The sequence below is a fragment of the Penicillium roqueforti genome, assembly GCF_015533775.1.
Source record: "Penicillium roqueforti strain LCP96 04111 chromosome Unknown scaffold_02, whole genome shotgun sequence".
In the NCBI taxonomy this organism is placed as follows: domain Eukaryota; kingdom Fungi; phylum Ascomycota; class Eurotiomycetes; order Eurotiales; family Aspergillaceae; genus Penicillium; species Penicillium roqueforti.
This window is the reverse complement of record NW_024067566.1, coordinates 2,022,871-2,048,528: the sequence shown is the minus strand read 5'-3', so window position 1 is coordinate 2,048,528 and position 25,658 is coordinate 2,022,871. Positions and strand designations below refer to the sequence as shown.

The window sequence follows — 25,658 nt, the reverse complement described above, 5'->3', positions numbered from 1 at the left end:
GGTTTTGGCTTTTTTTATCCTTATTCGTCTTTATTCTTTTGTTGGCATACCATGTTGTTATTTTGTTGCGTGCATTGTCTGTTATACTTGCTAATCTTGCATCTGTCTTTTTTTTGCGTGGCCTTAGCATTTCTCAGTTTCTTTTAGTTCGAGGTTTGGGTAATACCTAAGAACGTGGCGTCAATCGGAGTTTAGAAGATAGAATTTAGAGGAGATTCATTGGAAGGGTTGATTTACTATCTTCGATACTTTGTATCAAGATTGTAGTTCGACTACATCAGATGGGAGATGTGTTTGCATAAATTATGGTCTTGGCGTTCATAAACCTGCTAGATCAGTAGAATTATACGCATAATTAGCTGTGCATAGTTTATAGCCAAATTGAGCCCGGGTTTTGTCCCCTAAACAGTAGTAGCAAAGAGAATACATTTCAGTTGATCATAAGATGAACAAACTGCGCACATGGGCTGTGACTGTAGACATTAAGTAAATATGGCACCAAATCATTAATCATGCTTCCCGCTGCAACATGCACATCCCCAAGTCCTAGCGAGACATATCTCATCAGAACGAACCCTTTTCGCCAGCTGGTCTAGCAACCGCAACAGCCCCCTTCTCCGCGAAGTCAGGGTCAACGGCATCAATAGTAGACTCATCACTTCCAGAAGCATCATGATCCTCCACGAAGTCCTTAGGCTCCATCCAGCCAGACGCCTGCTTCATATCAGGCGGGGGGAAGGCCAGACACGACAGGTAATAAACAACAAAAGCGATTATGAGACCGGTAGGGTAAGCGATATAGTAGAATCGCTTGATACCTAGAGGCGCCTTGACGCCCATCTGGAAAAGGAACCCGTAGAAGTTTGGCGCAATGGCAATAACGTAGGTCAAGAATGCTCGCGGGTTGAATCCGTGGAAGTATCGGTACGGACTTGGGCTTGAGATGTATAGGGCGGGAATGTTGAGTAGCCCTCGGCGGATTAGGTAGTAGTCGCAGATGAGAATGCCGGTGATTGCTGAGAGAAAGATTTGGTAGGAGGAGAGGAATGTGATGAAAATTGAGGCTGATGCGAGGAGATACCAGGGGCAGATTGCGTAGGAGAGGACTAGTAGGTTTGGTTGTTAGTTTTGGGTCGAGGCAATGGAATTTTTTGAGTCTTTGGTTCTTTTCTTACCGGCGCAGATGAAGAATCCTCGTTTTATTGAAATGTATTTTGGTAGTAGGGCTGCAATATCGTTACCCGCACTGAAGGTTGTTAGTATATGGCATAGAAATGTGGGAGAAGGTGATCCTTACGGGATAGAGTTCTCAAAAATGGCAGAGAAGACAGTCGAATACACGAATGCCAGAGAAATAAAAGCACAGGCCGTGCGGTTGCCAGAGGTGTATCGCTCTCCTTCCATCAATTTGTCCAAGAACTGCAGCGGGTTCCAGATGAGCTAGAGGATTTCGTCAGTCCTTAGTTCTTTCAACAAGGCTTTTGATATGACAAACCTTTCCAAAGATAGCTTTGCTAGCTGACGCGATAAGGTTACCTAGAATGGCAACTAGGAAGTTCGACAGTGGAAAGCTGATAATCTGGCCGATGAGGACGTCGTTGGGCTTTGTAGCGTATCGCTGGAGATCGGACGCATTGGAGATGAAAGTTCCACAACTTGCGAGTCCCAAGAAGAGGAACTTAAAAATGAGATAGCTTTTTTCCGTGCCCTTTATCTCCGAGGGCGCATTGATTGTCTTCAAAGAACCACCGGCGAGAGACACAGTCCATCCCAGCATAGCAAATGCTGCGCCGAAGTAAACGACGACTTTGATGTAGACCAGGGATTTCATTCTTGGTACAGGCACCACTAAGAATGCGCAATTGACAAGCCTGTGGAGACTAGTTAGCAGTAGATCAAGCATTGAGATACTAGCCACTGTACCAATAGATGAAGAAACACATCATTTGTGCTGAAGTCAAAGCCGACTTGGATCCCATCTTATCCGGGATGTTTTCAATAGAAGGGAAAATCGCATGGAGAAAGACACTAGAAACGAAAGTCAACAACCACACGGTCAGTGCTTCCCTCACCAGGGAAAGAACGAGACTAAGAAAAAAAAAGACTCACTATAAACATTGTCCTCCTTGAACGGTATTGACACCGTTCCACACAATTGACATGACCGCCCGATTGAAAGTCGGCCACAGTGCTCCCCAATGCCCAAAGCTGGAGCGACATAGAACGGGGAACGGAATGCGGTACATGGCGCCAGCACGGCCGTTCACAGCCATCAAGGCACCGGCGAGGATCTGACCACCGAACGAGCATCCGATCGCTTCCCACATGGTCAATCCCATGGCCATTCCCGTGGACGCTGTGTACAGATTGCTGACGTTCGCAGTCGCCGAGAACCAGAACATGATATAGGTGAGTTGGGACCATGTTCGATCCTTTACTGAAGTCGGTCGGATAGAGTCATTATCCAGCATATCAACGGGGCGCTCGATGCCATCCCGCTGGGTTCTTTTCACTAGTAAGAGCTCATGGAGTCGCGATAGTTTGGACATTATTGAGGTTGTTATTGGGTTGGTGGGGTAGAGATAGAGTGGAGAAAAGGGTCAAAGTAAAGATGGTTGACTTTGAGTGCTGACCTTACTGGCGAACTCTGAAACTTGAAGAAAGGGGGGAGGAGATGAGAACTGAGGAGTACGTGCAGGATATATCGTGCTTTCTTAGGGTTATTTAGCCATTCGGAGTGACCAATGGACTGATAAGGAGTCATCCGCACTTGTCCACTGGCAACCTACAAAACACCCATGAACAAGCAGAGAAGCAACTCCGTCCTTGGCGATGCTATCTCAGAAACAAAAGCCAAGTAACCCAAGTGCGAGCCTATCTCGGCTTATCTTCCAACCAACCACACAGGCATGTGCGCCAAGATAGTCCGACGATTGCCGTCTGTTTCTCCGACGGTTATCGGTGGATTCGACCTCTGGACCCTGGAGGGGATAGTGCGGGGAGAAGACAAGAACAGGCATGGATAAATGCACCAGCATCGTCGAGTCGGTATTGGCCATATGTCGCACTAACCATGACAACCCTGCTCGAGTACACCCAAGTCGAACTCCTGACCCTCAGCGGCCCCGAATTCCGCCGAGTGTCAACTGCTCCTCCGCGCCCACCAACTGAGGATGAGATTCCTATCATAGATCTCGCTAGTATCGACAAGGATTTGGAAGCGAGGAAGACCATCGCGTCCAAGGTCAGGGTAGCGGCCGAAAGCACGGGGTTCTTCTATATCAAAAATCACGGCATCTCCGAAGAGCTTATTGAGAATGCCCTTTCCCAAGCAAAAGCTTTCTTCGACCAGCCGATCGAAAAGAAACAGCTAGCATCAAGCAAGATCCAAAACAACACAGATGGATGGCATGGGTTGGGGACTACCCAAATTAACAAAACCGAAACAAGGGGTAAACACTATCAGCCCCACCCGAGAGATCTTCGTCATAGTTATGGCCAATGACTGACAAAGGACATCCGCAGATCACAAAGAGTCATTCTCTCTGCGCTACAATCCTAAGAACGATCCAACCGTCTCTGACCCGGACGCGCTGTCTATCGAGGATGCCTTCGCATGGGATACAACCAGCCATCTCCCGGGGTTCCACGAAACAACAATTGAATTCTACCAGCGTCGCCTCATGCTCGCGCGCAAGATAATCCGTATCTTCGCTCTCGCTCTAGACATGCCAGAAGACTACTTCGATGCGGTGACCACGAGCCCCGGCGCAGACGGGCTTTACATACACTACCCCCCTGCACCAGCCAATACACTCGAGGAGAACAATGCGAATGTTGATGTCGGCATCGGCTCGCATACCGATATCCAATGTGTCACTCTTCTGTGGCAGGATATGTCTGGCGGTTTGCAGGTCTTGTCTGCTAGTGATGAGTGGCTCGATGCGAGGCCTATACCGGGCACGCTCGTGGTTAATATTGGCGACTTCCTGCAGCGTCTTTCTAATAATAGGTTCAAGTCTACAGTGCATAGGGTCTATAATCGCCAGCCTACTTCTAGGTACTCGATGCCTTTCTTCCTGGGCTTCAATCCGGATACGGTTTGTAAGGTTGTGCCCTCGTGTATTGATGAGACTCATCCTGCGCTTTATGAGCCTATCTCTTGCGGAAAAGTACGTCTCATCCGCATCCATATCGTCCCGTACTGGATGTGCCTAACTTGTACGTCTAGTGGCATCGAAACCGAATTGAACTCGCACATGGAAAGCCCATTTCTGCTTGAAGAAATGATTTACTCAGAGAAAGGTGTATTTCAATTTAATTCACCGTCAAATAATAGACAAGTCGCTTCTATAAAGTTCAAAAGTGTTGCATAGAGCCATTCATCCCGTCCCATTCAGAAGCAGGCATCGAGTCAATAAACCGGAACGGCGCCCAGTCAGCGACCGAGCCGGGGTACGAATAAAAGGTGTCATCGGGAATTACTGCCACTTTCGAATCCAAAAGATCCTTCGCCTTCTTCTGCACGACATTCGTTGCCCAACTAAATACCCCCTCAATGCTCTTGGGAATTCTAGCCTGCGTCCGCACATCTTCCATCAACGTATATGTTGCGTGCACGTCCGATATACTCGAGCAGTACTCTGCTAGAGTGACGCCCGCATATGCGGTAAGCAGATAGTCGTATGTCGGTCTAACAAACGCGGTGTCGGAGGTGCAGAGGACCAGAATCTCTCTCAGTACCAGCTGAGCATGACGGATGACCGTTTCGGTCAGCTCGTTAATACGCTCAGTGCGCATCAGCGAGTCGGGAGATGTGGACTGATTCTGCTTTGCTAGCTCCCATCGAGATAAAATGAGAGATACGCAAGAGTGTGCCCATCTTAGTATATTGCTGCCGTCTGTGTTTTGAATGTCAGAATATGAATATAGCCGCATCACGCTTAACTTGACCTGCTCACCTCCGAGATATTTGCGGCCCCATCTGTTGACCATGTCCCACGCCTCGGTCACTGAACTGACCGTGTGATAAATCGCTTCGTACAGGTGGATGTAGAGCTTGAGCTCTGCGGCAATGATGTGGTCGAATGTTTCAAATCCGGGGTATTTGACGATCTCCGTCCACTGGTGAAGACGCTCGCATGGGACCACTGATGGCCGACCGGTGCCAATTGCATATCTTGAACCCTAGTCAGCTCTGTTGCCATTTTAGAAGGGCTTACCATTGTAAATTTGCAGAGTACGTACTTCAGGTGCACTAGTGAGGCCTGAATCCACATCCTGCACATGTTCCGATTTGTTTCATCGTACAAACCCACGAGAGACACAAGCTCGGATAGAGGAAAGCTGAGCATGCAGTGGGTGATAGTCGTACTGCTCATCAGCCAGCTATCAATATATCTACCACCTGGCACGAGAGGCCCGAAGCTCCAGGCACTGAAGATAAGCATAGCATGTATGGTGGAGAGATCAATGGGCGTATCTAGAGTTTTCATGCCCAAGTGGGTCTTGACCAATGTATGAAGGGTTATGTGCAAGTTTGTGCGATTTAGGCCAGCCGTTGCGCGGATACCTGCTAGAAGGCACATGGCAAAGAGCAGAGGATGGTTCTGTTTGAGGTCCGTCAGGGTTTCATTCGGAAATGGGTACCAGGATGCTATCTGCTCGAAGCCGTGCTGGAAAACACTGGAGAAGCTGTCCGAGTCCAAGCCCATTTCGGTCATATTTCCTCGGAGGGAGTCGTTTTCCCCGGTTGTTACGGGCTCGGTGATTAGACTTCCAACATGGCGGACCACTGTGATTGGTGCTGGCTGGATGTCGGTGGTTGCCGATATATCTGCCTCTGATGGCACGTGCATAGTGGCTTTGCTATCGTTGATATCTTTTCTCGGGTTTAGATTACTGCTCGTTTCCCGCATCTCATTGGCAGGATGTCGTGCCATTGACCGGTCATTGCCGAGAAGGTGGGATTTCAGTAATTCTTTCATCTCAGAGAGTGAGGTTTCGATGGCATCAAGACTGGTACCTTTCAGTTAGTAATTAGAGCCTCGGTCTATACAAGTGTAATTAGAAATACCGGGCTGCGCAATGGCATGCAATAGGCTGGGCGGAATTCCTATCTGATCTCCCAATAGACCCTGAATCTGGGCTAGTGATGGCAGATGTGGACGGAAGAGAGCATTCGAGCCTATTTGGTGTCAGATTAATCCCCAACAGTTGTTGATGAATTATATTCGGCCGCCGACCTTAGAGAGATGCACCGAGCACATTGTCTCGAACCTGGAAGAACCTCGCATCGTGTCTTCAAGCGCCGACACGGCTGGCACGACAAAATCCGTCGCTTGGTCGGCATCCTCATGGAGTAGATTGTCCCCCAGTATTCCTAGAATCATAAGATATTGTGAAGTCAACGATGTTCTCCGCTGCTTATCTGGGGTTAACAGGACGCTAGGACGCCTTGGGTTAGCTGCGCAGGTCCCCGAGGTCCACGGGTGGCAGTTTAGGGTTATCACTGGCTGATAAGGAGAATTGGCATTTGATATCTCAATAAAACGAGTTACATATGTTATATGCCGTTAAAAGAAATTCAAAGCGCTAACATAAAAAAGCTGGAAGAAGTTGTCAGAAAATTATGCGGCTCCCGGAGCAAGATTCTTTCCCTTCACGCTCTTCCACTCCACACCCAAAGCGCCGATCATGCTGGCGGCCGCCACAGCTGCACCGACCATGAATGTCTGGGTAATTGCGTTATTGTAAGCAAGGAGGACTCCAGGTAGGTCAGCCTTGCTAACCACACTCTGCAAGCCAGTAGCGCCGGTATTGAGAATCGAAGCTGGGTTCAAGTTGGGGGTGTACTTGGCAAGATACTCAATGAGCTTGTTTCTGAAAACGTTGTTTCCAATAGAAACAAAGAGAGCACCTCCAAGAGTCTGGGCGAACACGATGATAGCTGTTCCAGTGGGTATATCAGGAATATCAAGGACAACCTGAACAGCGATCATAGATTGCTGCATACCCAAACCGGCACCGGCGCCCGCAATTATCTGATAGCCGATCCAGACAGCTTTGGATGTGTCTGTGTGGAACATGCTCATGAGACCATAGCCGATAGCGAGAAGAACTGTACCGGCAATCATAAATGGCGTGTAGTAACCGACGAAGGTGATAATGATTCCTGATAAAATGGAGGCGACCACAACAGAGATCAGCATGGGAAGATTCATGATACCTGAGCTGACAGGGCTAGCATTTTTCACGGCTTGGAACCAGATAGGTAAGAAGTAGACAGAGGAGAGGAACGCAGCGCCGAGACTGAAACTGTACAGGGCAGCGGTCCAAATAGTGCGGCGGAAGAAAATGCGTGGCGGTACTGTAGCATTGTCTTGCTGTGTGTGCTGGACAAATACAAACAGGAGAATGAGAACAGCGAAAAAGCAAAACAGCACAATGATACGCCAGCTATTCCAAGCATAGATACTACCACCCCACTGCAGAGCTAGCAACAAGCAGACAATGGCAGGGAGGAAAAGAGCTGTACCCATTGGGTCAAACTTCTTAATGCGCTCTACCCATGTAGTTTGTTTAACATTGTGGATGGGCGCAGAGAAAAAGATTGCAATCACCAAAACAGTGACAGCTCCGATAGGGAGATTGATGTAAAAGCACCAGCGCCATGTCACTTTATCAGTGAATACCCCACCGAGCAGAGGCCCAGCGACGGATGAAATGCCGAACATGCTACCGATACAGCCATTGTATAACGGGCGCTTCTCAAGTGCCACCGAGTGAGCCACCATGATGAGCGAGCCGGAGAAAATGCCTGCAGATCCAATACCAGCAACAGCACGGCCCATGATAAGCGTCAGACTGCTGTTGGCCACGCCGCAGATCAGACTGCCCAGCTCGAAAATGCCAATGGCAGCAAGGTAGGTCCATTTGACATTGAAAAAAGTGTAGAACTTTCCGAAAAGTAGCTGGAGTGACGCCGTGGTGAGAAGGTAAGCTGGAAAATAGAGAAAAAGATCAGTCCACACCGATGAGCTAGGTTGCCTCGTGCTTTAACGAACCACTTCCATACCATCCAACATCATTAAGACTGTGGAATTGGCCTGTGATCTTTGGGATTGCTGTGGCGATGATGCTGTTGTCTATAGGGCAAGATAATATGCGTCAGTCATGCCCTGCACTGAGAGTGTAAATGTACCAAGAGCAACTAGGAATACTCCTAGACACAATGCCAGTGTAATCAAAGCCAATTTGGGACCAGTTGGACGCTCGGTCACTTCACGCGCGGTGGGCTCGTCTGCTTGCTCGGCATTGATCGCAACGCTTTCCTGCTTAAGGGAAACATCGTTGGTCAATGCTTTCTCCTCCTCTTTCTCGGAGGGGTCAACGCGACTGGGGTTGGCTGCGGACACCATTTGTAGTGAGTGACTTTGTAATGAAGTACAACCAGAAATGGATCAAGTTGGTCCAGAGTACAGAAAAAGAAGGCAAAAAAGAAATATCTTTGTTGTTTTGATGGTGTGTCAAGAGAAAGAGTGGATGGAAAGGGTAGAGGGAGAAGATAAAACTTTAGGTGAAGAGCATCGACAGAAACCTTCCAGTTGGTTTTCCCCCGATTGGGTACTTCCAAGGTTGGAACTTTGTTTACATCTGCTCATAGTTCGTGTTTGATATTCTCTATCATACTATAGAACTCTCTGACTATCAAATTCATAGGCTATATCTAACGTGTCTCTGCTATCTGCAACTTATCTGCAAGTTTCCACCTTGAATATATTCGTATAGTGCGAATTGATTTGTATATGCCTATAGATATATCTATTCCCGAGATTTGTTTCCAGAAGAACCAGTAAGCTTTCATATTATGCCCTTGATATTGAATAAATCTATATTTATGCATCTGTATATCAATTCGATATCTTCCATGGCTTGTAATTGATTTGATGCTTTGCCGACAGTTTGGATCCCAGGGTCGCACTACGGTGTATACTTGCATATCAGGTCGGGTGGGACAAAGCAAGTTAACTCTCTTGCCCTTTTGATGTTGGCAACTGTTAGATTGGCTCATTGAATGAGACTAATCGCCAATAAAGGCTCTTATTAAGTGGTCCATATCGTAAGACCCTACCCCAATGGGGTTTTCTTTAATTCAACTGTGATATATATGAGGACAGAGACGCGTCTATACTATGCTCCTCAGTATCACGAGACTCCGAGTCTTGACCAACTTTGGTTTGCGCTGGATCTTGAGACAATCGTATAATATCCCAACAGAGATCCTGGCATATGGAAGCATAGTCCTAAATAATTACCAGGCATACTCTGCGTGACAAGACCTGTTTATCGAGCGCTCAACGTTAACGGTAAAAGTGGGCCATCCTCTGAAAGAAATGCAAGATATAGATAGATTCAAGTTTCATCTAACACCCATCATTGAGCTTCGGCCGTAGTTTTCGATTATATATTATCGCGTATAGACTTGAACTAGGTGTGGCGAAATATAACCAGGATACCTTGGTTCCGGGACGCGGAAGAAGTTCAGCTTGGGTCGGTTATATATTTCGGAGTATCTCAGGATCTATATACTTGTCTACGGGTGATATATATGCTTTTTCGAGTCAGGTACTGTAGCCACACGGAGTATATTCTGAGCTCAAGTTCGATATTAGTCTGCGTTCTGTTAAAAGCTAGCTATTACCTACATGCAGATATCCGTCTCTTGGATACACCGTCCAGGTTTCCCGGGTGACGATGATGAGCATCGCCAACATATTTTTCCGTGATTTAGAATAGGAGAGTTGCAACACTAGTTATAGATATATTGTTCAATCGTTGTGATCCTTAGCAAATTCTTGTTCCCCGGTAGTAATTGAGGTTCTATACATGTGGGTCGCTGTCCCCCACATTCAACGGCGTCGATCAACGAATGACAAAAATGACATACTCAAAACCGGATTTATGCAGGTATGAAATCCAGTCACCGAATCAAACGGAATACATAACCTGTTTGGAGGACCAACTGACTGTCAATCGACGTAAGAGCTGGGCTACATACTCATGACGTCTCCAACCCAACTAACAGCTGGGGGCGACCAAGTAGAAATCAAGTACATTTCAAAGCTCCAAACCTATTTAAACAAGTTACTTTGTACTGATCCGGGGGAAAATCAATAAAGATTTCATCAATTATTCCAATTTCCCACGTTATCGGAAACTTCCATCACACTACAAACATGTCTGCAGCACGATTCGCTCCTCTCCTCAGAACCCGGGTGGCGGTACAGACCGCACCTGGCTTCCAGGCCATTCGCTCCATCTCAGCTACGGCACCATGCAACAAGGGACCTGTTGATGCGACAAAGGAGACATTGAAGAAAGCCGACCGGACTGTTTCTGATGCAGCAGTCAAGGGCATCAACACGGGTGGTATGTCTTCAATGTGATCTCATTGATCTATATGACTTTGATTCAATGTGCAGAGACTGATGCTAACATGAATTTGCCCACAGAGAAAGCCGCCCACAAGCTTAAGGATGCTGTTAGCGGCGGGGCTAAGCAAGCAAAGGAAAAGGGAGAAGAGGTGAAGGGCGAGGCGGCCCAGTATGCAGACAAGGGCAAGAGCAAGGCAGAAGAAGCACTGAGAAAGTAGGCGATGGGCCAGATGGAAGGGTAGTGAAGGAGGCCAAGTGCCGCATTGATTAAGATTTTGACCTTGTCTGCCCGCAAAAACTAGGTTAAGCTTGCAGCAATTATGATCCGACTTGTAATATTATTGTCATATTCCGTTCATCGAACATGTTGTACCCGTAGCGCTTTAATGCTTTAAACCAAACTGAAAGCTCCACTCAACTGGGAGGCAGCATGAGGACGTATTCGCGCGAGCTCAGGCCGAAGCGAATTACGTCCTTGTCCATGACTTCCACGTAGCGACCACCAGGGATGGTCTCTCCATTAACGCTCGATCCATTCGAACTCTCAAGATCAATAAGATAAGGCTTGACCTTGCCGATGCGATCACCGTATTCATTGCGCTTTTCAACAAATCGGAATTGTAGCACCGCATGCTGCTTCGAGCAGCTGGGATGGTCGAGTGGGAAGTCTACCACCAGTCGCTCGCGACCGACCAGCCAGCAACTGCGTTCACTCAATTCAACCGTTTCTAGCAAGTCTTGTCCTTTGAACACATACATGCGCCAGGCTTCCTTGGCGGGCGGCTTGCGCGCCTCTGGAGGCTCATGGTATTTCAAGACTATTTTCGTACCACCCTGGACAATTGTATTGCTTTCGGCTGCGAGCCTCCCAGTAGCGTTGAAGTTTGGCTTTTGTTTTTCTGGCGCTGGTGCATCTGAAGGGTTTGCCACGTCGGTGAATGCGTCGGACTGTGAGGGGAGGGGGCCGCGTCGTTCCAATGCTCGCGGTGAGGGGCTGCGTGATTTTCGCGGTGAGCGAGAGCGTGATCGCGCATCTCGATGCCTTCGAGACACTCGTCCTTCGTCTTCGTGGCGGGTGTCACGGTATCGATGGCTGCGGTGTCTGTGTCTGCGGCGGTCTTCGCCAGCTGAGCTTGTTGATCGCTCTCTGCGCTCGCGACGAGGCCGATCACGAGCACGATCACTTCGGACGCTGGTCCTTTCAGATGGACTACGGGATGATCTCCGTCGAGGGCTGTCCTGACGAGAGTTCCGGCGGTCTTCACCACGTCGTCTTGAACGCGAATAGTCGTCTCGGGGCGCATCTCGTCGCCGGCGTTCATGGGTCTGATCCGAGGGTGAGTTCGTGGAGCGCCGGCAGCGTTCGACGCGGTCGTCGTTGGACTCGGCCATTGTTGCTGTTGCAATGTGACTGTAGAAAAAGACAAGCGTAGATCAAAAAGTTGGAGATCTTTGGTTAAGCTCCAAAAACTACATACACGTGACCAGCCCCGAAGCCGCCACTCCACTTGACCCTCACGATAACTTACGACATCAGCGCAACGGAGATTTCGACGTGAACATTAAAGTGACACCATGTGAAAATGTTCAAGACGATCAATCCTTTTCTTGGCGAAAGCCTGCGACTTTTGAACTCGACTACGGTCTTACCGCTTCCTCGTTTCAAGACCAGAATCTCTCCAAGCTATAGACTGCAGGCACCATACAAAAGCAGGAACTATGCCACCGCAACAGAGTTCCCACACCAGAACTACTCATGGCCGAGCAATCCATCTTTCACCCCCTATGATGTCTTGAATTTACCCCGCACCGGGAAGTATTCGAAAAGAAATTACTATGACCTCGTTAAGATCTACCACCCCGACCGACCTCTCCATGACCATCCTCTCTTCAATCAATTAACCGCTGAAAGCCGATTGCAGCGCTACCGAATTGTGGTTGATGCACATGATCTCCTTTCTGATCCGATCAAACGAGCGGCCTATGATCGAAATGGCACTGGCTGGATCCACGCGGGACTGGATACTACAATGGACCGCAACTCCCATGGCCCGAATATCTACGCGAATGCCACATGGGAAGATTGGGAGGACTGGCATAACCGCCACCAAGGGCCGCAGCAGCATGTTGTCGACCAGCGCACCTTCTCTCGGCTTGTAATCCTCTTGGTGCTGTTTGCGGGCGCCCTTCAAGCATCCTGGATCAGCCAGATGAATTCTGGCTACACTGATCGACTACGTGAGGTTAACGAGAAGTCGGCGCGCGTCCTACGGGACCGTAGAGACAGCACCGTCAAACAGATGAATTCAAATGATGCGCGCGTGCAGGGCTTCCTCATTCGGAGAGACCCCACGGGGTCGGGTTTGAAGGATATCGAACAGCCGATTTATCAAAGGGAGTTGAATCCTCGGAGTGGTTTGGATGAGTCCTCCGATGTCGGCAGCGATAACCGAGAGCCTGTACAGTCCGTGGACTTGGACTTGGAGTCGGAATTCCCGGAACTCTCTGGTAAATAAGGATATGATTGCATGGCGTTGTGGCTTTTTATATGGGTTGTTATATTTTCATAAGCACTGATTGTAGTCCTGGAGACTCGCATGCACTTGAACTTAGGTCACACTGGACATTACTCGACTGTCGGGAAGTACATTTCACTAAATCTCAACTTCAAATGGGTTTGGCCTAATAATAGCTACTGTAAAATTCTACCACGGTGGAAGAACAGAGATTTCAGGATTTATAGTTAACTAGAACATATATGAAACCGGCTAGTTATAGCGCCGCACGGGGTAACTGCATATAGTAGTTAGAGAGTCTAGACTGCAGATACGGGAGCCAGCCCTGAAGAACGGAATGTGTGTATTATTCTAAATAGGACAGGAGAATCTCAGCTGACCATCTGAGAATTGCCAAATCTGCAATATTACTCCCAATATATATCAAATTAAAGTATTGTAGACCCCAGATTAGTTATTTCGTGAATAGAATATCCTCCGGAAAAGGGGAGCTTGACCGTCCATGCACTAATCCTTCCCCCATCGAGCCGATTTGGCGCCACAGGAGCCCCGTTGACGTCGGCGGGTCGATCTTCTCGTTCCCAGGGTTAGGCATCTGCAACAAGGCGTGACAATGCATCCGACCTCTATGTATGATACCCCATTCCCCATAAATCAGAGGCTGATCAAGGGGGATAAGGGGTTTGAATTCTCTGGTCTAGACCGCAAGAGCTTCTCCTTTGATTTGGATGTTCCACGAGTCGCTTTTTGAATGTGATTCTATTAGGGCAGACACCCAAATACCCCATAGATATGCCCATTGGGTCCTGCGGATGCCTAGCTTGCCTAGCCTGCAAATAGTTCATAAAATACAAGTAGTTCATAAATATTTCAAGCTCGTTTCCCAGGTAATAAGGACTAAGGGAGAGAGACTTGGACTTGGCTGCCGTTTACCGCAATCCCGGTAATCCAGGTACAACTAGGGCTACGTCATATCGGCTTTTTTTGGCTGAAGAACAGGGTCGACTTCCAATATCTATGAGAATGAGGAAATCAAAGTAACTGAAAAGGTCAGCTTTCGAACACTGCAAGACACATTATGGAATATAATTATCTGCAAACCATATGAAGGAAATAACCGTTTATAAGAAAAAAGCCACCAAGTTTTTATTTTTCCTACGTCATTATTCCCCCCCCCCCCGGTGCATCATCACGCCCCCAGTCCACTTTTTCTTCCCTTCATCCACTCCCATCCACTCCCATATCGATGCAAGCAATGGGCCTGGCGGGTACGCCTGTTTCCTAAATTGTTCCTTTCTCGCTCGAACACCTCAATATCGGTCGCCCCCCTTCGATACACCGCCTCAACCTTATTCGTCTTCGTCTTCGTCGTCTTCATTCTTCTATTATTCTAAATCGACCCGACTCTCACCTTCAGATTCTAATCTTGGCATAATCTGTTTTATTTCCTTTGGCGTCCTTACCACCCCACCCACCAATACCCGATCTCCCATTTGCGACTTCGGTCAAGCCATAAACGTCTCACATCGTTCGGTCCCGTACCTCGCACACTACCATTGATACCCTCTTATACCCTTTCCCTCCACTCGCGGAGGCGTGAGAATGGAGGATGTGTATAGTAGGAGGAGTTCTCCATTCCCTTCGCCATCAGAGACACATCCATCGGCAGTGTCTATGCAACCTCTCAGATCGCCTGGTCACCGTCCCCCACATGGTCACCAGTCGCAAAAATTGGTGGATGAACTTGCGGATAGGGTAGATGCTCTTGAGAAGTCGTCTCTCAACCCGTCTCGTTTGTCGCGCGGCGATTCTACGGAGCAGGTTGTTGGTCTAACACCCATCACCGAGGACGCACGATCGGAAGTCGAACGACAGGAGGATCAAGGACGCAGTTCACATACCCTCAAGGAACTGCGAAAGCAGATGGAAGATCTCCTTGTATATCAACAGATGCAGCAAACCCAACCAGTCTCATCTCAGAATCAGCCCGCCTCCGCCCCCTCGAATGATACCCCAAGAAAGAGACGTTTGTCAAGTGCATTGTCTAATACCTCAACGGAAGCCCCATTCACCAGCTCACATACCTCCGCAGGCTCGGTAAGTTCCGCAGGGACAATCAGAGGTGTCCAGATAGAGACACCCTCCGATCGCAAACCAGCATACACGCCGTCCTATCCCTTTCCACACATACAGACCAAACCATCCAAAATGGGAATCGAATCGATAGGACGTGGACCATTCAGACTGAAGCTTCCATCGGAGAAACTCCATTCTTCGACACCAGGGTACCAAACTCTACCTTCAGAACCAAAAGCGTCGGAACCGCATCCGACCTTTCTGCCCGCTCATCATAGCCAGACGCAGGAAGATCCGAATTTTGCCAGTCCCGATCTTTATGACCTGACACTTCAGTTGAATGCGGATTCGGGACTCGAATTGTGGTGGACCAACCTCATTAATATATTGCAAACACATTACGGGGCTGAGCGTGTGTCGCTGGCTGTCCCTGGAGATGTGACCGATTTGGAGAACGTACCTTGGGGCCAAAAGGCGATATTTAACCAGAACGTGGATACCTCGTTGCATGAACTTCAAGCACGTCATATAGAGAAGAGACCATCAACTGAGGCACCCCACTCGCGCAAAAGCGTCTCGCAACAGAAACCCGAGACCGTCCACCAGGCTAGAATGCCTGGACCTTCTCGACCATCTTTATTATCCCGCCACTCATTCGCTGGGTTTGATAAAGGCCAAGGCCACACCCCTCACGCTACCAGCCGACCACAACTTTCGAAGATAAATGTCAAGCCCGAGAAAAGGCACGTACATATCGCTTCTCAAGACTCGCCATCCACGGATGATTGGACGGAGAACTCCGAAGCCAAAGACGAATCACTCAATAGTCTCCTCGGCAATATGCGGCAGGCTGTGTTCCCCATTCCTAGACCATTGGAGGTAGAACTAGATCCTCTCATCAAGCGTACAGGCGTGGTCAAGTTATTTGGGCGTACCCGTCCCACTATCTTAACACGTGAGTATGCAGAGAGCGCGCAATATCCGCAGCGTTGGACTGAGTCCGCCAACAGTCCAAATGAGATGGTCCAAGTTACTCCTGACGTTGATGGTCCGGTTGGCTGTGGAATGGGGAATGTACCGATGCAGCAAGGCTTCGGTGCCCATGGCTTGAAGCAATATGATGAATATGAGCAGGTTCCGCAGTCTCCGTGGTCTCAGTCCCCTGCTCCATCGCCTGCTCCCCGCACGCACGCAGAGCAGAATCCGTTCTTCACAAGCCATGCCGTCGATGAAGGAGCTTTCTCCAAGCATCCGCCTTCGCACGACTACTCTAATAATCTTCCACTTGAGGCTATTGGCATCGATCAGTCGAAGACCGTTATCCATATTCCTCTATTACATGGTGGTCACTCTCACCGGGAGTCCTCATCGACGGTGAGATTTCCCGTTGCCATTGTGTCAATGTTGTGCACAATCGTTCCATATCCTCCTAACCTCAGACAATCACTCTCGCTTCTGATGCCGCATTTGACAAATTCTTTCTGCTTGGCTCAGCGATATAGCCAGCTTGAAAAACAACTCTCATCCAAGATGGAAACACCTCGCTATGGTCAACTTTTAGGCCTCGGCGGCACTTTCTCCGATGCAAGCAGTGAGCTTGAGCTTGTTGCGGGACTAAGCGGTCACGTCAGCTACTCCGTTGGCGACAACAACAACCCAATGTCCGCGTCCGCAAGTACCAATAGCCCTAGTGATCGTTCGTCTGTTAAGTTCAGTCCTACTATTTCTGCCATTGGGACACCGGGATTTGATCTTGGCAATATTGGATTCGGGTCCGCAAATCCGTCCCCAGGAGTGGCTTCACGACAGGGCGGAGAAGGTGCTGACAGCTACTTCAATGTCCCGCAAAACAAAAGTGTCCGTGACAGTGCATTGCAGAGTAGACCACGGCTTTTCAGATCTAAGACCACCAATATCGACTCAAGGACAACAATTTCTCCCGAAAAAGTGGCCTGGAAATCAATCCCCAGCGATGAGACCAACCTACAAGACCAATCGTTCTACGTCGCATCACCACTGCAAGAGATCAGACCGCCCAATGTTCTTTCACCTACTCAGCAATCATCACGTCATGCCTCTACGAACTCGTTGTACGCCCAACTACAACGGGAGCTCCCGCGCCCGTTCTCTGACACGATAGCACAGCTGATGCTTAATTCGATCCCTTTGCATTTATTCCTGGCAAAACCCGAGAGTGGCGAAGTGATTTGGACAAATTCCAAGTTTGATGCTTACAGACGAAGTCAGCACCAGGAGCAAAAATTTAGAGATCCTTGGCAAAATATTCATAGTAGCGAGAGTGAGCATGTTCATACCAAATGGGCCAATGCTCTGCGCACGGGGGCACAGTTCACTGAAAGAGTGAGGGTCCGAAGGTTCAACGATGAATCAGCATATCGCTGGTTCATATTCCGGGCCAATCCGCTGCTATCGTCAACAGGAGAGGTACTTTACTGGATTGGGTCTTTTCTCGACATTCATGAGCAGCATATTGCTGAGCTTGAGGCAACTCAAGAGAGGGAAAAGTTTGCGATTGATGCAAAGTATCGTGCATTTTCCAATTCGATCCCACAGATTGTGTTTGAGGCAACGGAGAACCGCGGATTGATATTTGTCAACGAGCAGTGGAATCTGTACACCGGCCAACCGCTCGAGGAAGCGCATGACCTCGGCTTCGCTAAACATGTTCATCCTGACGATCTCGAAAAGTGTGGTGAACTGTCGCTCAACAAAACATCTCAGAACGCGGAACGAAGTGATGGCGGGCCTTATGAGTTCATGGTCGGAACAGCTCTTGACGAGCTTGTCAGGCGCGGCATTGCTTCTTTGCAGCAAGATGAGAATGGCCGAGTCTTCTATTCTACCGAGATCCGCCTTCGTTCTCGAGGTGGTGATTTTAGGTGGCATCTGGTTCGCGTAGTACGCGTGAAGACTAGCAGTTTCGGGAGCGAGGAAGCCTCCTGGTACGGAACATGTACCGACATCAACGACCGCAAAAACCTCGAAAGAGAACTCAACAAGGCCATGCAACAGTTGAATCACCAAATGGAGTCCAAGACAAAGTTTTTCAGCAACATGTCCCACGAAATCCGAACCCCGCTGAATGGCATTCTTGGTACAATTCCGTTCATACTCGATACGCAGCTTGACAGTGACCAGAGGCGAATGCTTGATACCATTCAAAACAGCTCCACTAACCTTCGTGAGTTAGTTGACAACATCCTTGATGTTTCCCGTGTCGAAGCTGGCAAGATGACAATGGTCAAATCTTGGTTCCATATCCGATCAATGATCGAGGATGTAATCGACACTATCGCCTCCCGAGCGGTCGATAAGGGTCTCGAGATCAACTATCTCATAGGCAAAGACTTGCCATCAATGGTGATTGGAGATCGGTTCCGAATTCGTCAAGTCCTGATCAATCTTCTCGGAAATGCAGTCAAATTCACTGCGCATGGTGAAATTCACATCTGCTGTGACATGTATCGGGATCCAGCTGCGAATCCCAATGACACCCAGGCATACATGAACTTTGAGGTCGTGGACACCGGAAAGGGGTTCAGCTCTCAAGATGCGGAACGACTTATGCAACGATTCAGTCAGCTTGGAGAAAATGGGACACAGCAACATGCTGGTAGCGGCCTCGGGCTTTTCCTGTCGAAGCAACTCGTCGAAATGCATGGCGGAAAGCTCACTCCCAGCAGCAAAGAGGGCCAGGGAGCAAAGTTCTCTTTTAACGTCAAGGTCGATGCGCCTCCGCCACCTTCCCCCTCTGAGCAGCCCAAATTGATGCGCCAGGGTTCAGGCGCTTCAAGAAGACCGGCAAAGTCTAGAACGACCTCTTATCCACAAGCACCTCCTCTAGCCGCCCGAAACTCCGACTCATCCAGCAAAAGCTCTGATACTACACTTTCTGCCTCGTTATCAGTTACATCCTCTGCCCTCCCGACTCCAGATATTGGCCCTGCACCCCTGTCTTCTCCATTAGAGCAGACAACAGATTTGACGAATCTGGCAGACGCAGTCTCGAGCTCAAGGACCCAACCTGCCGTTACAAAGCCCGACGAACCAGTCAGCGTAGCGTCACCTGAATCTGCCTCTCCAGATACACCAGTAGGCCCGGTATCTGCGCCTGTCCACGGACCTTTCTCGATCGTAATTCTGTGTCCGCTCAAAAACTCCCGGCATGCCATAAAGCAGCACATCGAGCAGATTGTCCCTCATGAGATTCCGTTCGAGGTCACGGCATTACATGATGTTGACGAATGGAAAGATGTGATGCAGTCCACTTCCGATGCCCATCCTTGTACACATCTTGTCTTGAATCTGTCAACTGATGATATCTTGGAGGTTATTCAAAACATGTCAGACCCGGGCTTAAATCCCGCGCCCGTCATCGTCATCATTTCAGACCTTTACCAAAAGCGTCAAATTAGTTCACAGGTCAAGGAGCTAGCAGCTTCAGGAAAGCAGGTTTTCATTGTGCCGAAGCCTATCAAACCTTCTGCTTTCTCAACGATCTTTGATCCCAAGAGCAAGCGTGAGCTGAGCAAGGATCGCAACCAAGACATGGCGCGCGAGATCAATAACAACTTCAAGACCGTTTCTAAGATGGTCAAAGAAGTTTTAGGCAACAAGGGTTATCGAATCCTGCTGGTCGAAGACGACGAAACCAATCGCGACGTAAGTTGATTCATGAGAACCTCGTTGAATTGGTTGCTAACTCATATATAGGTTATGCTGAAGTATTTGGACAAGATCAAGCTGATGTCGGAGACTGCATCCAATGGACTGGAGTGCACTAACATGGTGCTTTCTAAAGAGCCGGGATACTATTCTCTTATCATCGTGAGCCTGACTTTATACCCTTTCCCTCCGGCAAAACTAACCGCATCGAATGGTAGTGCGATATTCAGATGCCTATCAAGAATGGCTACGATACCTGTAGAGAGATCCGTGAATGGGAGCAAAAGAACCATTATCCACAGATTCCAATCATGGCTCTCTCGGCAAACGCAATGACAGATCAAATTGAAAACGCTGCCCGCGCAGGTTTCAATGACTACGTGACCAAGCCCATCAAACACAACGAATTAGGCAAGATGATGATGGGTCTTCTCGAGCCCGGTCGCCCACTGATGCTTCTGCGAGACCGTCTTAGCCCAGAACAACAACAAGCCATCGCCACTCGCCGCTAGGGACTTTCCCCGGGTCTTTACCTGCCCTCTTCACCCCCCTTCTTTCTTTTTAAAAGCCTGCTTTGTTTTATTATTCTTTTTTTTTATATATATGCCCATCTAGCCATCCAGTTCCCTTTCCGGTTCTAGCATTTGACGTCCTTGCGATGGACCACGGAGTGACTTTTTGGTGATTCATTTTGGACGGAAATGTGTTTTCGGATTTGGTCCATTGTACATGGGAGCCATTGGAAGTCCGCTAGACACGTGTGGAGCGTGCTCTTTTACATTTTGGGGCTGATTCTCCTCAATTTTGGAAGTCCCATTATGACATTTGCATTTGCACAGGTACAGATTGCCTCCTGTGCATCATGGCGTCAGTACTCTAACTCTTGCTTGGCTTTTGGTTTACCAAGCAAGTAAAATCCCTTCTGTTTTATGATTTCCTTTTTGCCTTTTCTTTACGTTCTTGTGATACCAGATTATGAGCGTATGGCACCTATCTATTTTCTGGATCTGTATTTGTTAATAATCCAACTCTGTTCACTTTACTTCTGTCTCTGTTTTCTCTGTCTTTTCGCCTGCGTTTTACTATCCTTTCTGCTTTGGCGTTTGGTTGGTGGATGGAGCAAACTGCCCGGTAATTGGGCTACTCGGGGTTATTTATATCTATAGGTCGTTTCTGAAGTTGAAATCGTAATTGCCACTTGCTTCTATTATTTACCTGACGCGCATGATGATGCCCAGGGCTCAGCATCGCATTTTATAGCGACTACTAGGGATTTCGGTCCTATTGCGTTTGTGTCTCCCCCGAAGTGGTTTCTATACTTCAATTTTGCACGAGCAGATGAAAAGATTATATTCCACAACGACATCTCAAGATGTGTCGTGTAAGAAATATAATTCTACCTCCGCTATCGCCACTACTATCAAGCCCGCCCGATAACGCCAGCCATAGCAGCGATTTAAGGCCCTTTGGGCCGAGGTTAATCCCAGTGGTTGGTGTCCGGACGTCCGTTTGGTTAGTTTTGGCCTTGTCCCTTGGGTTCCTTGGATCCACTCGTGAATGCCGTGTCGTACGTTCTTAAGAAGTACATCGACTGGCATAGAAGCTTTGCGGAGCTTTTTCTCTTCCTTCGCTGGCTATTTATAGCTATTTTAACCCACTTCCGATCGCCTTATGGTGAACAAGCAATCCAGCCCCTCCGCTACTTCCATTATGTGTGGTGAGAAATGTGGCCCCTTCTCCGACCATGCCGATCCCGGGTACTTCCTGAGTTCTCCTACTTCCACTGACGTCTCGAGCCTAAAGAGAACGGCACTATACTTAGTTCATCGAAGGCAGTCAGGCACTAGAGAAACGGGTTGAATTATGAACTCGAGCGGCAGATAGATATGTGCTCGGATTCATCTGAATATCGCAGTCCATAGACTTTCATTGCCAGCAAAAATTGGCTATTTACGACTTATTATAACGTAATGAGCCACTTCTACTCACATAGATGTCATATATCAAAAAGCTGTTTTATGAAAGAAGGGTCTCTCATCTGAGACATTATATAGGCTCTGACAACACTAGTTCGGTTCTAGCCCCACCCTTGAGACGAGAAACGTGGCATAATAACGGCGGGTCCATACGACCAGTGGGCAGACAATAGCTACGAAAATGGCATAACGTACGATTGGGATCGCCTTAAACGCTGCATCCCATCATGGGAAGTAGTCTTGTTAGGTCTAAATAAGATGGCTGTAATAGGGCAGATAGTTCTACCGCAAGAGTAACAAACCACTCTATATAAAACATAGTTTTGTATAGAGGATTACTTAATGCTGGGTTTTTGATGATTCTAAACTTGGCAAGGTGAAAGAAAAGGACTTATAAGTCAACAATGGGGCGGGTCAGTCATAAAGATTTTGAAATAGTCCAGGATGTATATATATTACTGAACCAACAAAATATCTCTCACGAATCACAATATGAACATTCCATATGCTCAACAGCATCATACATCTTCCTCCTTAGGTAGGCTCTCCTTGCGCTTCCCACGTGTCATAATCCGTTCGACAATCTCGATTCCAAATCCAGTCCATAGACTCAATGCCACAACAAAACACAGCCCACTAACCCAGCCGTGTGTCTTGGTGAATTTTGGCGCCTGTCCACTAGGGAACTGCAACTGCTGGAATGGAATAACAACAGCCGATCCAAGACTGACCATAAACGCCAAGACAAATGCTCGCAGTTGTTGATCTCCACCGCATGACGCATTGACCCAACCAGCAAGTAGAGGCGTATAACATCCGTAGCAGCCGGAAAGAATGAAAGCGGCCATTTTCAACCCATTTGATGAAGGCCAAGCCGTGAAAACAGCAAAACAGAATGTCAGAAGACACCCGACTGCGAAACAGACGGGTCCTCGCCGGCCAATTTTATCGGCGACATATCCCGTACCAATCATGAAGAAAAAGTTGATGGCTCCCATGGAAGTAGGGATGCTGTTAATCTCAGGGACGGTGTATGTCTTTAGCGATTTAAGCCAAAGGCCAAAGAACTGCATCACGTATGAACCACATGTGAGAGACCACAATGCGTATCCGACGGAAAAAGCATATAATTGCCATGACAAGAAGATGCGCTTGAAGACAGAGCGGTCCAATTTGCCAACGGGAGTTCGGCCTTCTTCGTCGATTCTCTGGCGAGCGCGATTCCTCTCCCATTCCGAGAGATAGAAGGCCGTCGTGTTGTGAGGCGTATCGGGGTAGAATATAAAGCCGTAGATAACCACCGGGATGGCGAGGATGAAATCGAAGATGAAAAGCCATCTCCACGCCGACAATCCAGCTTTCCCATCCATGTCTTTGAACAGTGCTGCTTGCAGGTAGCCCGAGAACATCTGTCCCAGGACACCGGACACGACGAAGAGACCACTTCGGCGCGCGAGTTCAGATCGGCGATACCAACATCCAAGGACGTACTGGATTCCAGGCCAGGCGGCGGACTCGAAGAACCCAATACAGAACCGAAGACCGTAGAACGCGGATGCATTGTTGCATTTGTACAAGAACAGTACGAAGAGCGACCAGGTAAGCAGACAGCCAGGCAGCCAGTATCGCGGTCGGATCATGGTCAAGGCCATGTTTGAGATTGGCCCTCCGACAATCGCGCCAATGTTAAAATAGGTGTTCATCCAGCTGAGTTCGTTTCCTGGTCCAAACCCAAGCTCCTCTTGCATGCCGGAGACATAGGCATTGGATATATTGTTTCCATCTAACTGCTTGATGAAAAAGCACAGACAGCTGTAGCTCAGAAGGAACCAGTCGAGTTTGAAAATGAGTTTTTTGTCGGCCTTTGAAGTGCCGGGCTCATGCCAGTGGAACCAACCTTTGGGGGGTTCAGACTGATTCTGACATGAATCCGTTTGGCTATGGCGGTCTTGTTGTAATTCTGAGTGGTCGCTGTCCAATTCTTTAGGAGTTGAAATTGGCTTTTGAACCCCGATCTCTTCGACTGGTTTAGTCATTGTGGATTTGTGAGACAAACGTCCGACGAGTCAAAAAGGATTTCAGATCCTCCTTTTGTGACGAGAAGATCATTTATAATAAGGGAGAGAGGAGTTTTAATGTACTAGTACTTTGTATATTCTAGAACAACTGCAACAAAAAAAGCATATACAACCTTATCACGACATTTAAACTAATTGTTGCGTGGACTCCGTGCCAAAGATGAGATAGAATGGCCGATCCGCTCAAATCTTCCTCTTACAGAAATATTTCTCGGAGCGGGGCCGACACCACGAGATAAGCTTGGCAATCTTGGCGTTGGACTTCTCCCCGGCTTCGGCTCAATTTCCTATTTCGACTATTATCTATTATCTATGATTGATTTTCAGTTTAATCATTCCTATCTCATTCCACTACCTCCATTTTTACATTTGCTATAACACACAATGGTTGAATACGTCTCTATCAATGGCGCCCAGTTAGCATACCGATTAATCGGACCTGCAGATGCACCGTTGATAATCACTCTACACGGTGGGCGAGGTTTTGGTTAGCCTCTAGTCTACTCCTATGAATCAAACGTTCTAAGATCACTGATAAAATGTAACAGGCGACCATAAGTCAGATTACAAAGCATACTCATCCCTTTCGTCCTCGTATCGAGTACTTTCTTTCGACTTCCGAGGACATGGTCAAAGTTCACGAACAGAGCCTTTCACATTTCATCAAGTCGTTGAAGATATTGAAGGTTTAAGGCGCCATTTTCTTGGACCTAATCAACCCTGTATCATATGTGGTGGTAGTTTTGGGGGATTTCTAGCCCAGCAGTATGCAATCACATATCCGTCTCAGGTTTCCCATTTGATTCTTCGAGGAACTGCTCCTTCACATCACCGTAAGTGCTACTAAAGTGTTACTATAAGTTTCGTGCAACATCCGACGTCTTTTCTAACTTTTACAAGATGAAGAAACGGCTATCCGTACTCTGGAACAAAGGGCATCTAGAGCCCCAAATCTTTCCATCAATTTCCTGAAAGATAAGATATTCGGTCAATTTGAGAGCGATCTGGAATTTCGACTTGTCATGTACGCGGCTGCACCGCTATATAGCGAGAACTTTGACCCGGATCTCGCGTTGAAGCACAACATCGAGACCGTCTTTTATGCAAAGTCCCACAGTGAGTTTTTCTCAACCTCCAAACAGAATAAAGCTGACCGCGCAAAGATGACCTCTATTCCAAGCAGGAGAAATTCTTCGATTATAGGGACCAACTTCCATTGATCACGGCGAAAGCTTTGGTTATTGTGGGTGAGCGCGATTGGATTTGCCCACCGGAACAGTCCAAGGATATCGCTTCGAGGATTCCAGGAGCGCAGCTGAAGGTTATTGAAAATGCCAATCACAGCGTGCATCTAGAGAAGAATGCGGAGGTGATCGGACTCATTGAGAAACATCTTTCGTAAGCCTTCTTTTGGAGCCGGTATGTTTTAGCAAGGTTGATGCTTTAAAGAGATAGGACCACTGAATGAAGATATCTATGTTCTATGATATATTGTATCGTATCTGAAGCTCTCCCGACATTCCTTTCATTGGCGCCTGATAACAGTCTTTCTAGAGGGTTGAAAGTCTCGTGCATACCTAACCTCTGTGAAGATATTTTGTCACTACCTAGTAGAGACTCCGATGAATTCGCATAGCTGATTTTTCAACCGTGGACATGTAAATAGTGGACAGTGGCAAATTGGAGATGGCGTTACTGTTAGACACTGCGGCATAGTGAACCAGATTTGCTCTTAGACGTCGGCCAACTTCCGAAAATAATATCCACTCCTAGACTTGAGTGGGGAAATCACCTCAAAACCACGAGATAACGCGTGATTTTAGTGCCGACCACCAGCGATATCAATATTCAATCGGAATGTTAAAGACCAATTGATTTTGGCGACGTTTG

At 48.0% G+C, this 25,658-nt stretch overlaps 10 protein-coding genes across 10 annotated transcripts; 5 read left to right on the top strand and 5 right to left on the bottom strand.

Moving 5' to 3' along the window:
* Window positions 1–564: 564 nt before the first annotated feature.
* On the bottom strand, window positions 565–2,549 carry LCP9604111_2249 (nucleobase cation symporter-1 family protein; the record flags this gene model as incomplete). The annotated part of the gene is made up of 6 exons (XM_039069705.1): window positions 565–1,106; window positions 1,176–1,246; window positions 1,298–1,440; window positions 1,496–1,871; window positions 1,924–2,028; window positions 2,110–2,549. 6 exons carry the CDS (start codon window positions 2,547–2,549, stop codon window positions 565–567), a joined length of 1,677 nt encoding a protein of 558 aa, XP_038932376.1.
* Window positions 2,550–3,073: 524 nt separating this feature from the next.
* On the top strand, window positions 3,074–4,282 carry LCP9604111_2248 (isopenicillin N synthase family dioxygenase; the record flags this gene model as incomplete). Its single annotated transcript, XM_039069704.1, has 3 exons — window positions 3,074–3,452; window positions 3,526–4,172; window positions 4,232–4,282. 3 exons carry the CDS (start codon window positions 3,074–3,076, stop codon window positions 4,280–4,282), a joined length of 1,077 nt encoding a protein of 358 aa, XP_038932375.1.
* Window positions 4,283–4,359: 77 nt separating this feature from the next.
* LCP9604111_2247 (Zn(II)2Cys6 transcription factor domain-containing protein) lies at window positions 4,360–6,352 on the bottom strand (the record flags this gene model as incomplete). Its single annotated transcript, XM_039069703.1, has 5 exons — window positions 4,360–4,901; window positions 4,962–5,179; window positions 5,248–6,018; window positions 6,077–6,187; window positions 6,246–6,352. The coding sequence occupies 5 exons, from the start codon at window positions 6,350–6,352 to the stop codon at window positions 4,360–4,362; spliced, it is 1,749 nt and encodes a 582-aa protein (XP_038932374.1).
* Window positions 6,353–6,629: 277 nt separating this feature from the next.
* LCP9604111_2246 (MDR family MFS transporter) lies at window positions 6,630–8,420 on the bottom strand (the record flags this gene model as incomplete). The annotated part of the gene is made up of 3 exons (XM_039069702.1): window positions 6,630–8,002; window positions 8,067–8,147; window positions 8,204–8,420. 3 exons carry the CDS (start codon window positions 8,418–8,420, stop codon window positions 6,630–6,632), a joined length of 1,671 nt encoding a protein of 556 aa, XP_038932373.1.
* A 1,818-nt stretch (window positions 8,421–10,238) lies between these two features.
* LCP9604111_2245 (lea) lies at window positions 10,239–10,654 on the top strand (the record flags this gene model as incomplete). Its single annotated transcript, XM_039069701.1, has 2 exons — window positions 10,239–10,431; window positions 10,515–10,654. The coding sequence occupies 2 exons, from the start codon at window positions 10,239–10,241 to the stop codon at window positions 10,652–10,654; spliced, it is 333 nt and encodes a 110-aa protein (XP_038932372.1).
* Window positions 10,655–10,850: 196 nt separating this feature from the next.
* On the bottom strand, window positions 10,851–11,828 carry LCP9604111_2244 (putative FHA domain protein SNIP1; the record flags this gene model as incomplete). The annotated part of the gene is made up of 1 exon (XM_039069700.1): window positions 10,851–11,828. One exon carries the CDS (start codon window positions 11,826–11,828, stop codon window positions 10,851–10,853), a length of 978 nt encoding a protein of 325 aa, XP_038932371.1.
* Window positions 11,829–12,019: 191 nt separating this feature from the next.
* LCP9604111_2243 (uncharacterized protein) lies at window positions 12,020–12,952 on the top strand (the record flags this gene model as incomplete). Its single annotated transcript, XM_039069699.1, has 1 exon — window positions 12,020–12,952. The coding sequence occupies one exon, from the start codon at window positions 12,020–12,022 to the stop codon at window positions 12,950–12,952; it is 933 nt and encodes a 310-aa protein (XP_038932370.1).
* A 1,674-nt stretch (window positions 12,953–14,626) lies between these two features.
* pkhB (putative sensor histidine kinase/response regulator) lies at window positions 14,627–20,226 on the top strand (the record flags this gene model as incomplete). Its single annotated transcript, XM_039069698.1, has 3 exons — window positions 14,627–19,711; window positions 19,763–19,876; window positions 19,933–20,226. The coding sequence occupies 3 exons, from the start codon at window positions 14,627–14,629 to the stop codon at window positions 20,224–20,226; spliced, it is 5,493 nt and encodes a 1,830-aa protein (XP_038932369.1).
* A 1,982-nt stretch (window positions 20,227–22,208) lies between these two features.
* LCP9604111_2241 (uncharacterized protein) lies at window positions 22,209–23,726 on the bottom strand (the record flags this gene model as incomplete). Its single annotated transcript, XM_039069697.1, has 1 exon — window positions 22,209–23,726. One exon carries the CDS (start codon window positions 23,724–23,726, stop codon window positions 22,209–22,211), a length of 1,518 nt encoding a protein of 505 aa, XP_038932368.1.
* Window positions 23,727–24,152: 426 nt separating this feature from the next.
* LCP9604111_2240 (alpha/beta fold hydrolase) lies at window positions 24,153–25,170 on the top strand (the record flags this gene model as incomplete). The annotated part of the gene is made up of 4 exons (XM_039069696.1): window positions 24,153–24,255; window positions 24,317–24,601; window positions 24,669–24,884; window positions 24,932–25,170. The coding sequence occupies 4 exons, from the start codon at window positions 24,153–24,155 to the stop codon at window positions 25,168–25,170; spliced, it is 843 nt and encodes a 280-aa protein (XP_038932367.1).
* Window positions 25,171–25,658: the final 488 nt, after the last annotated feature.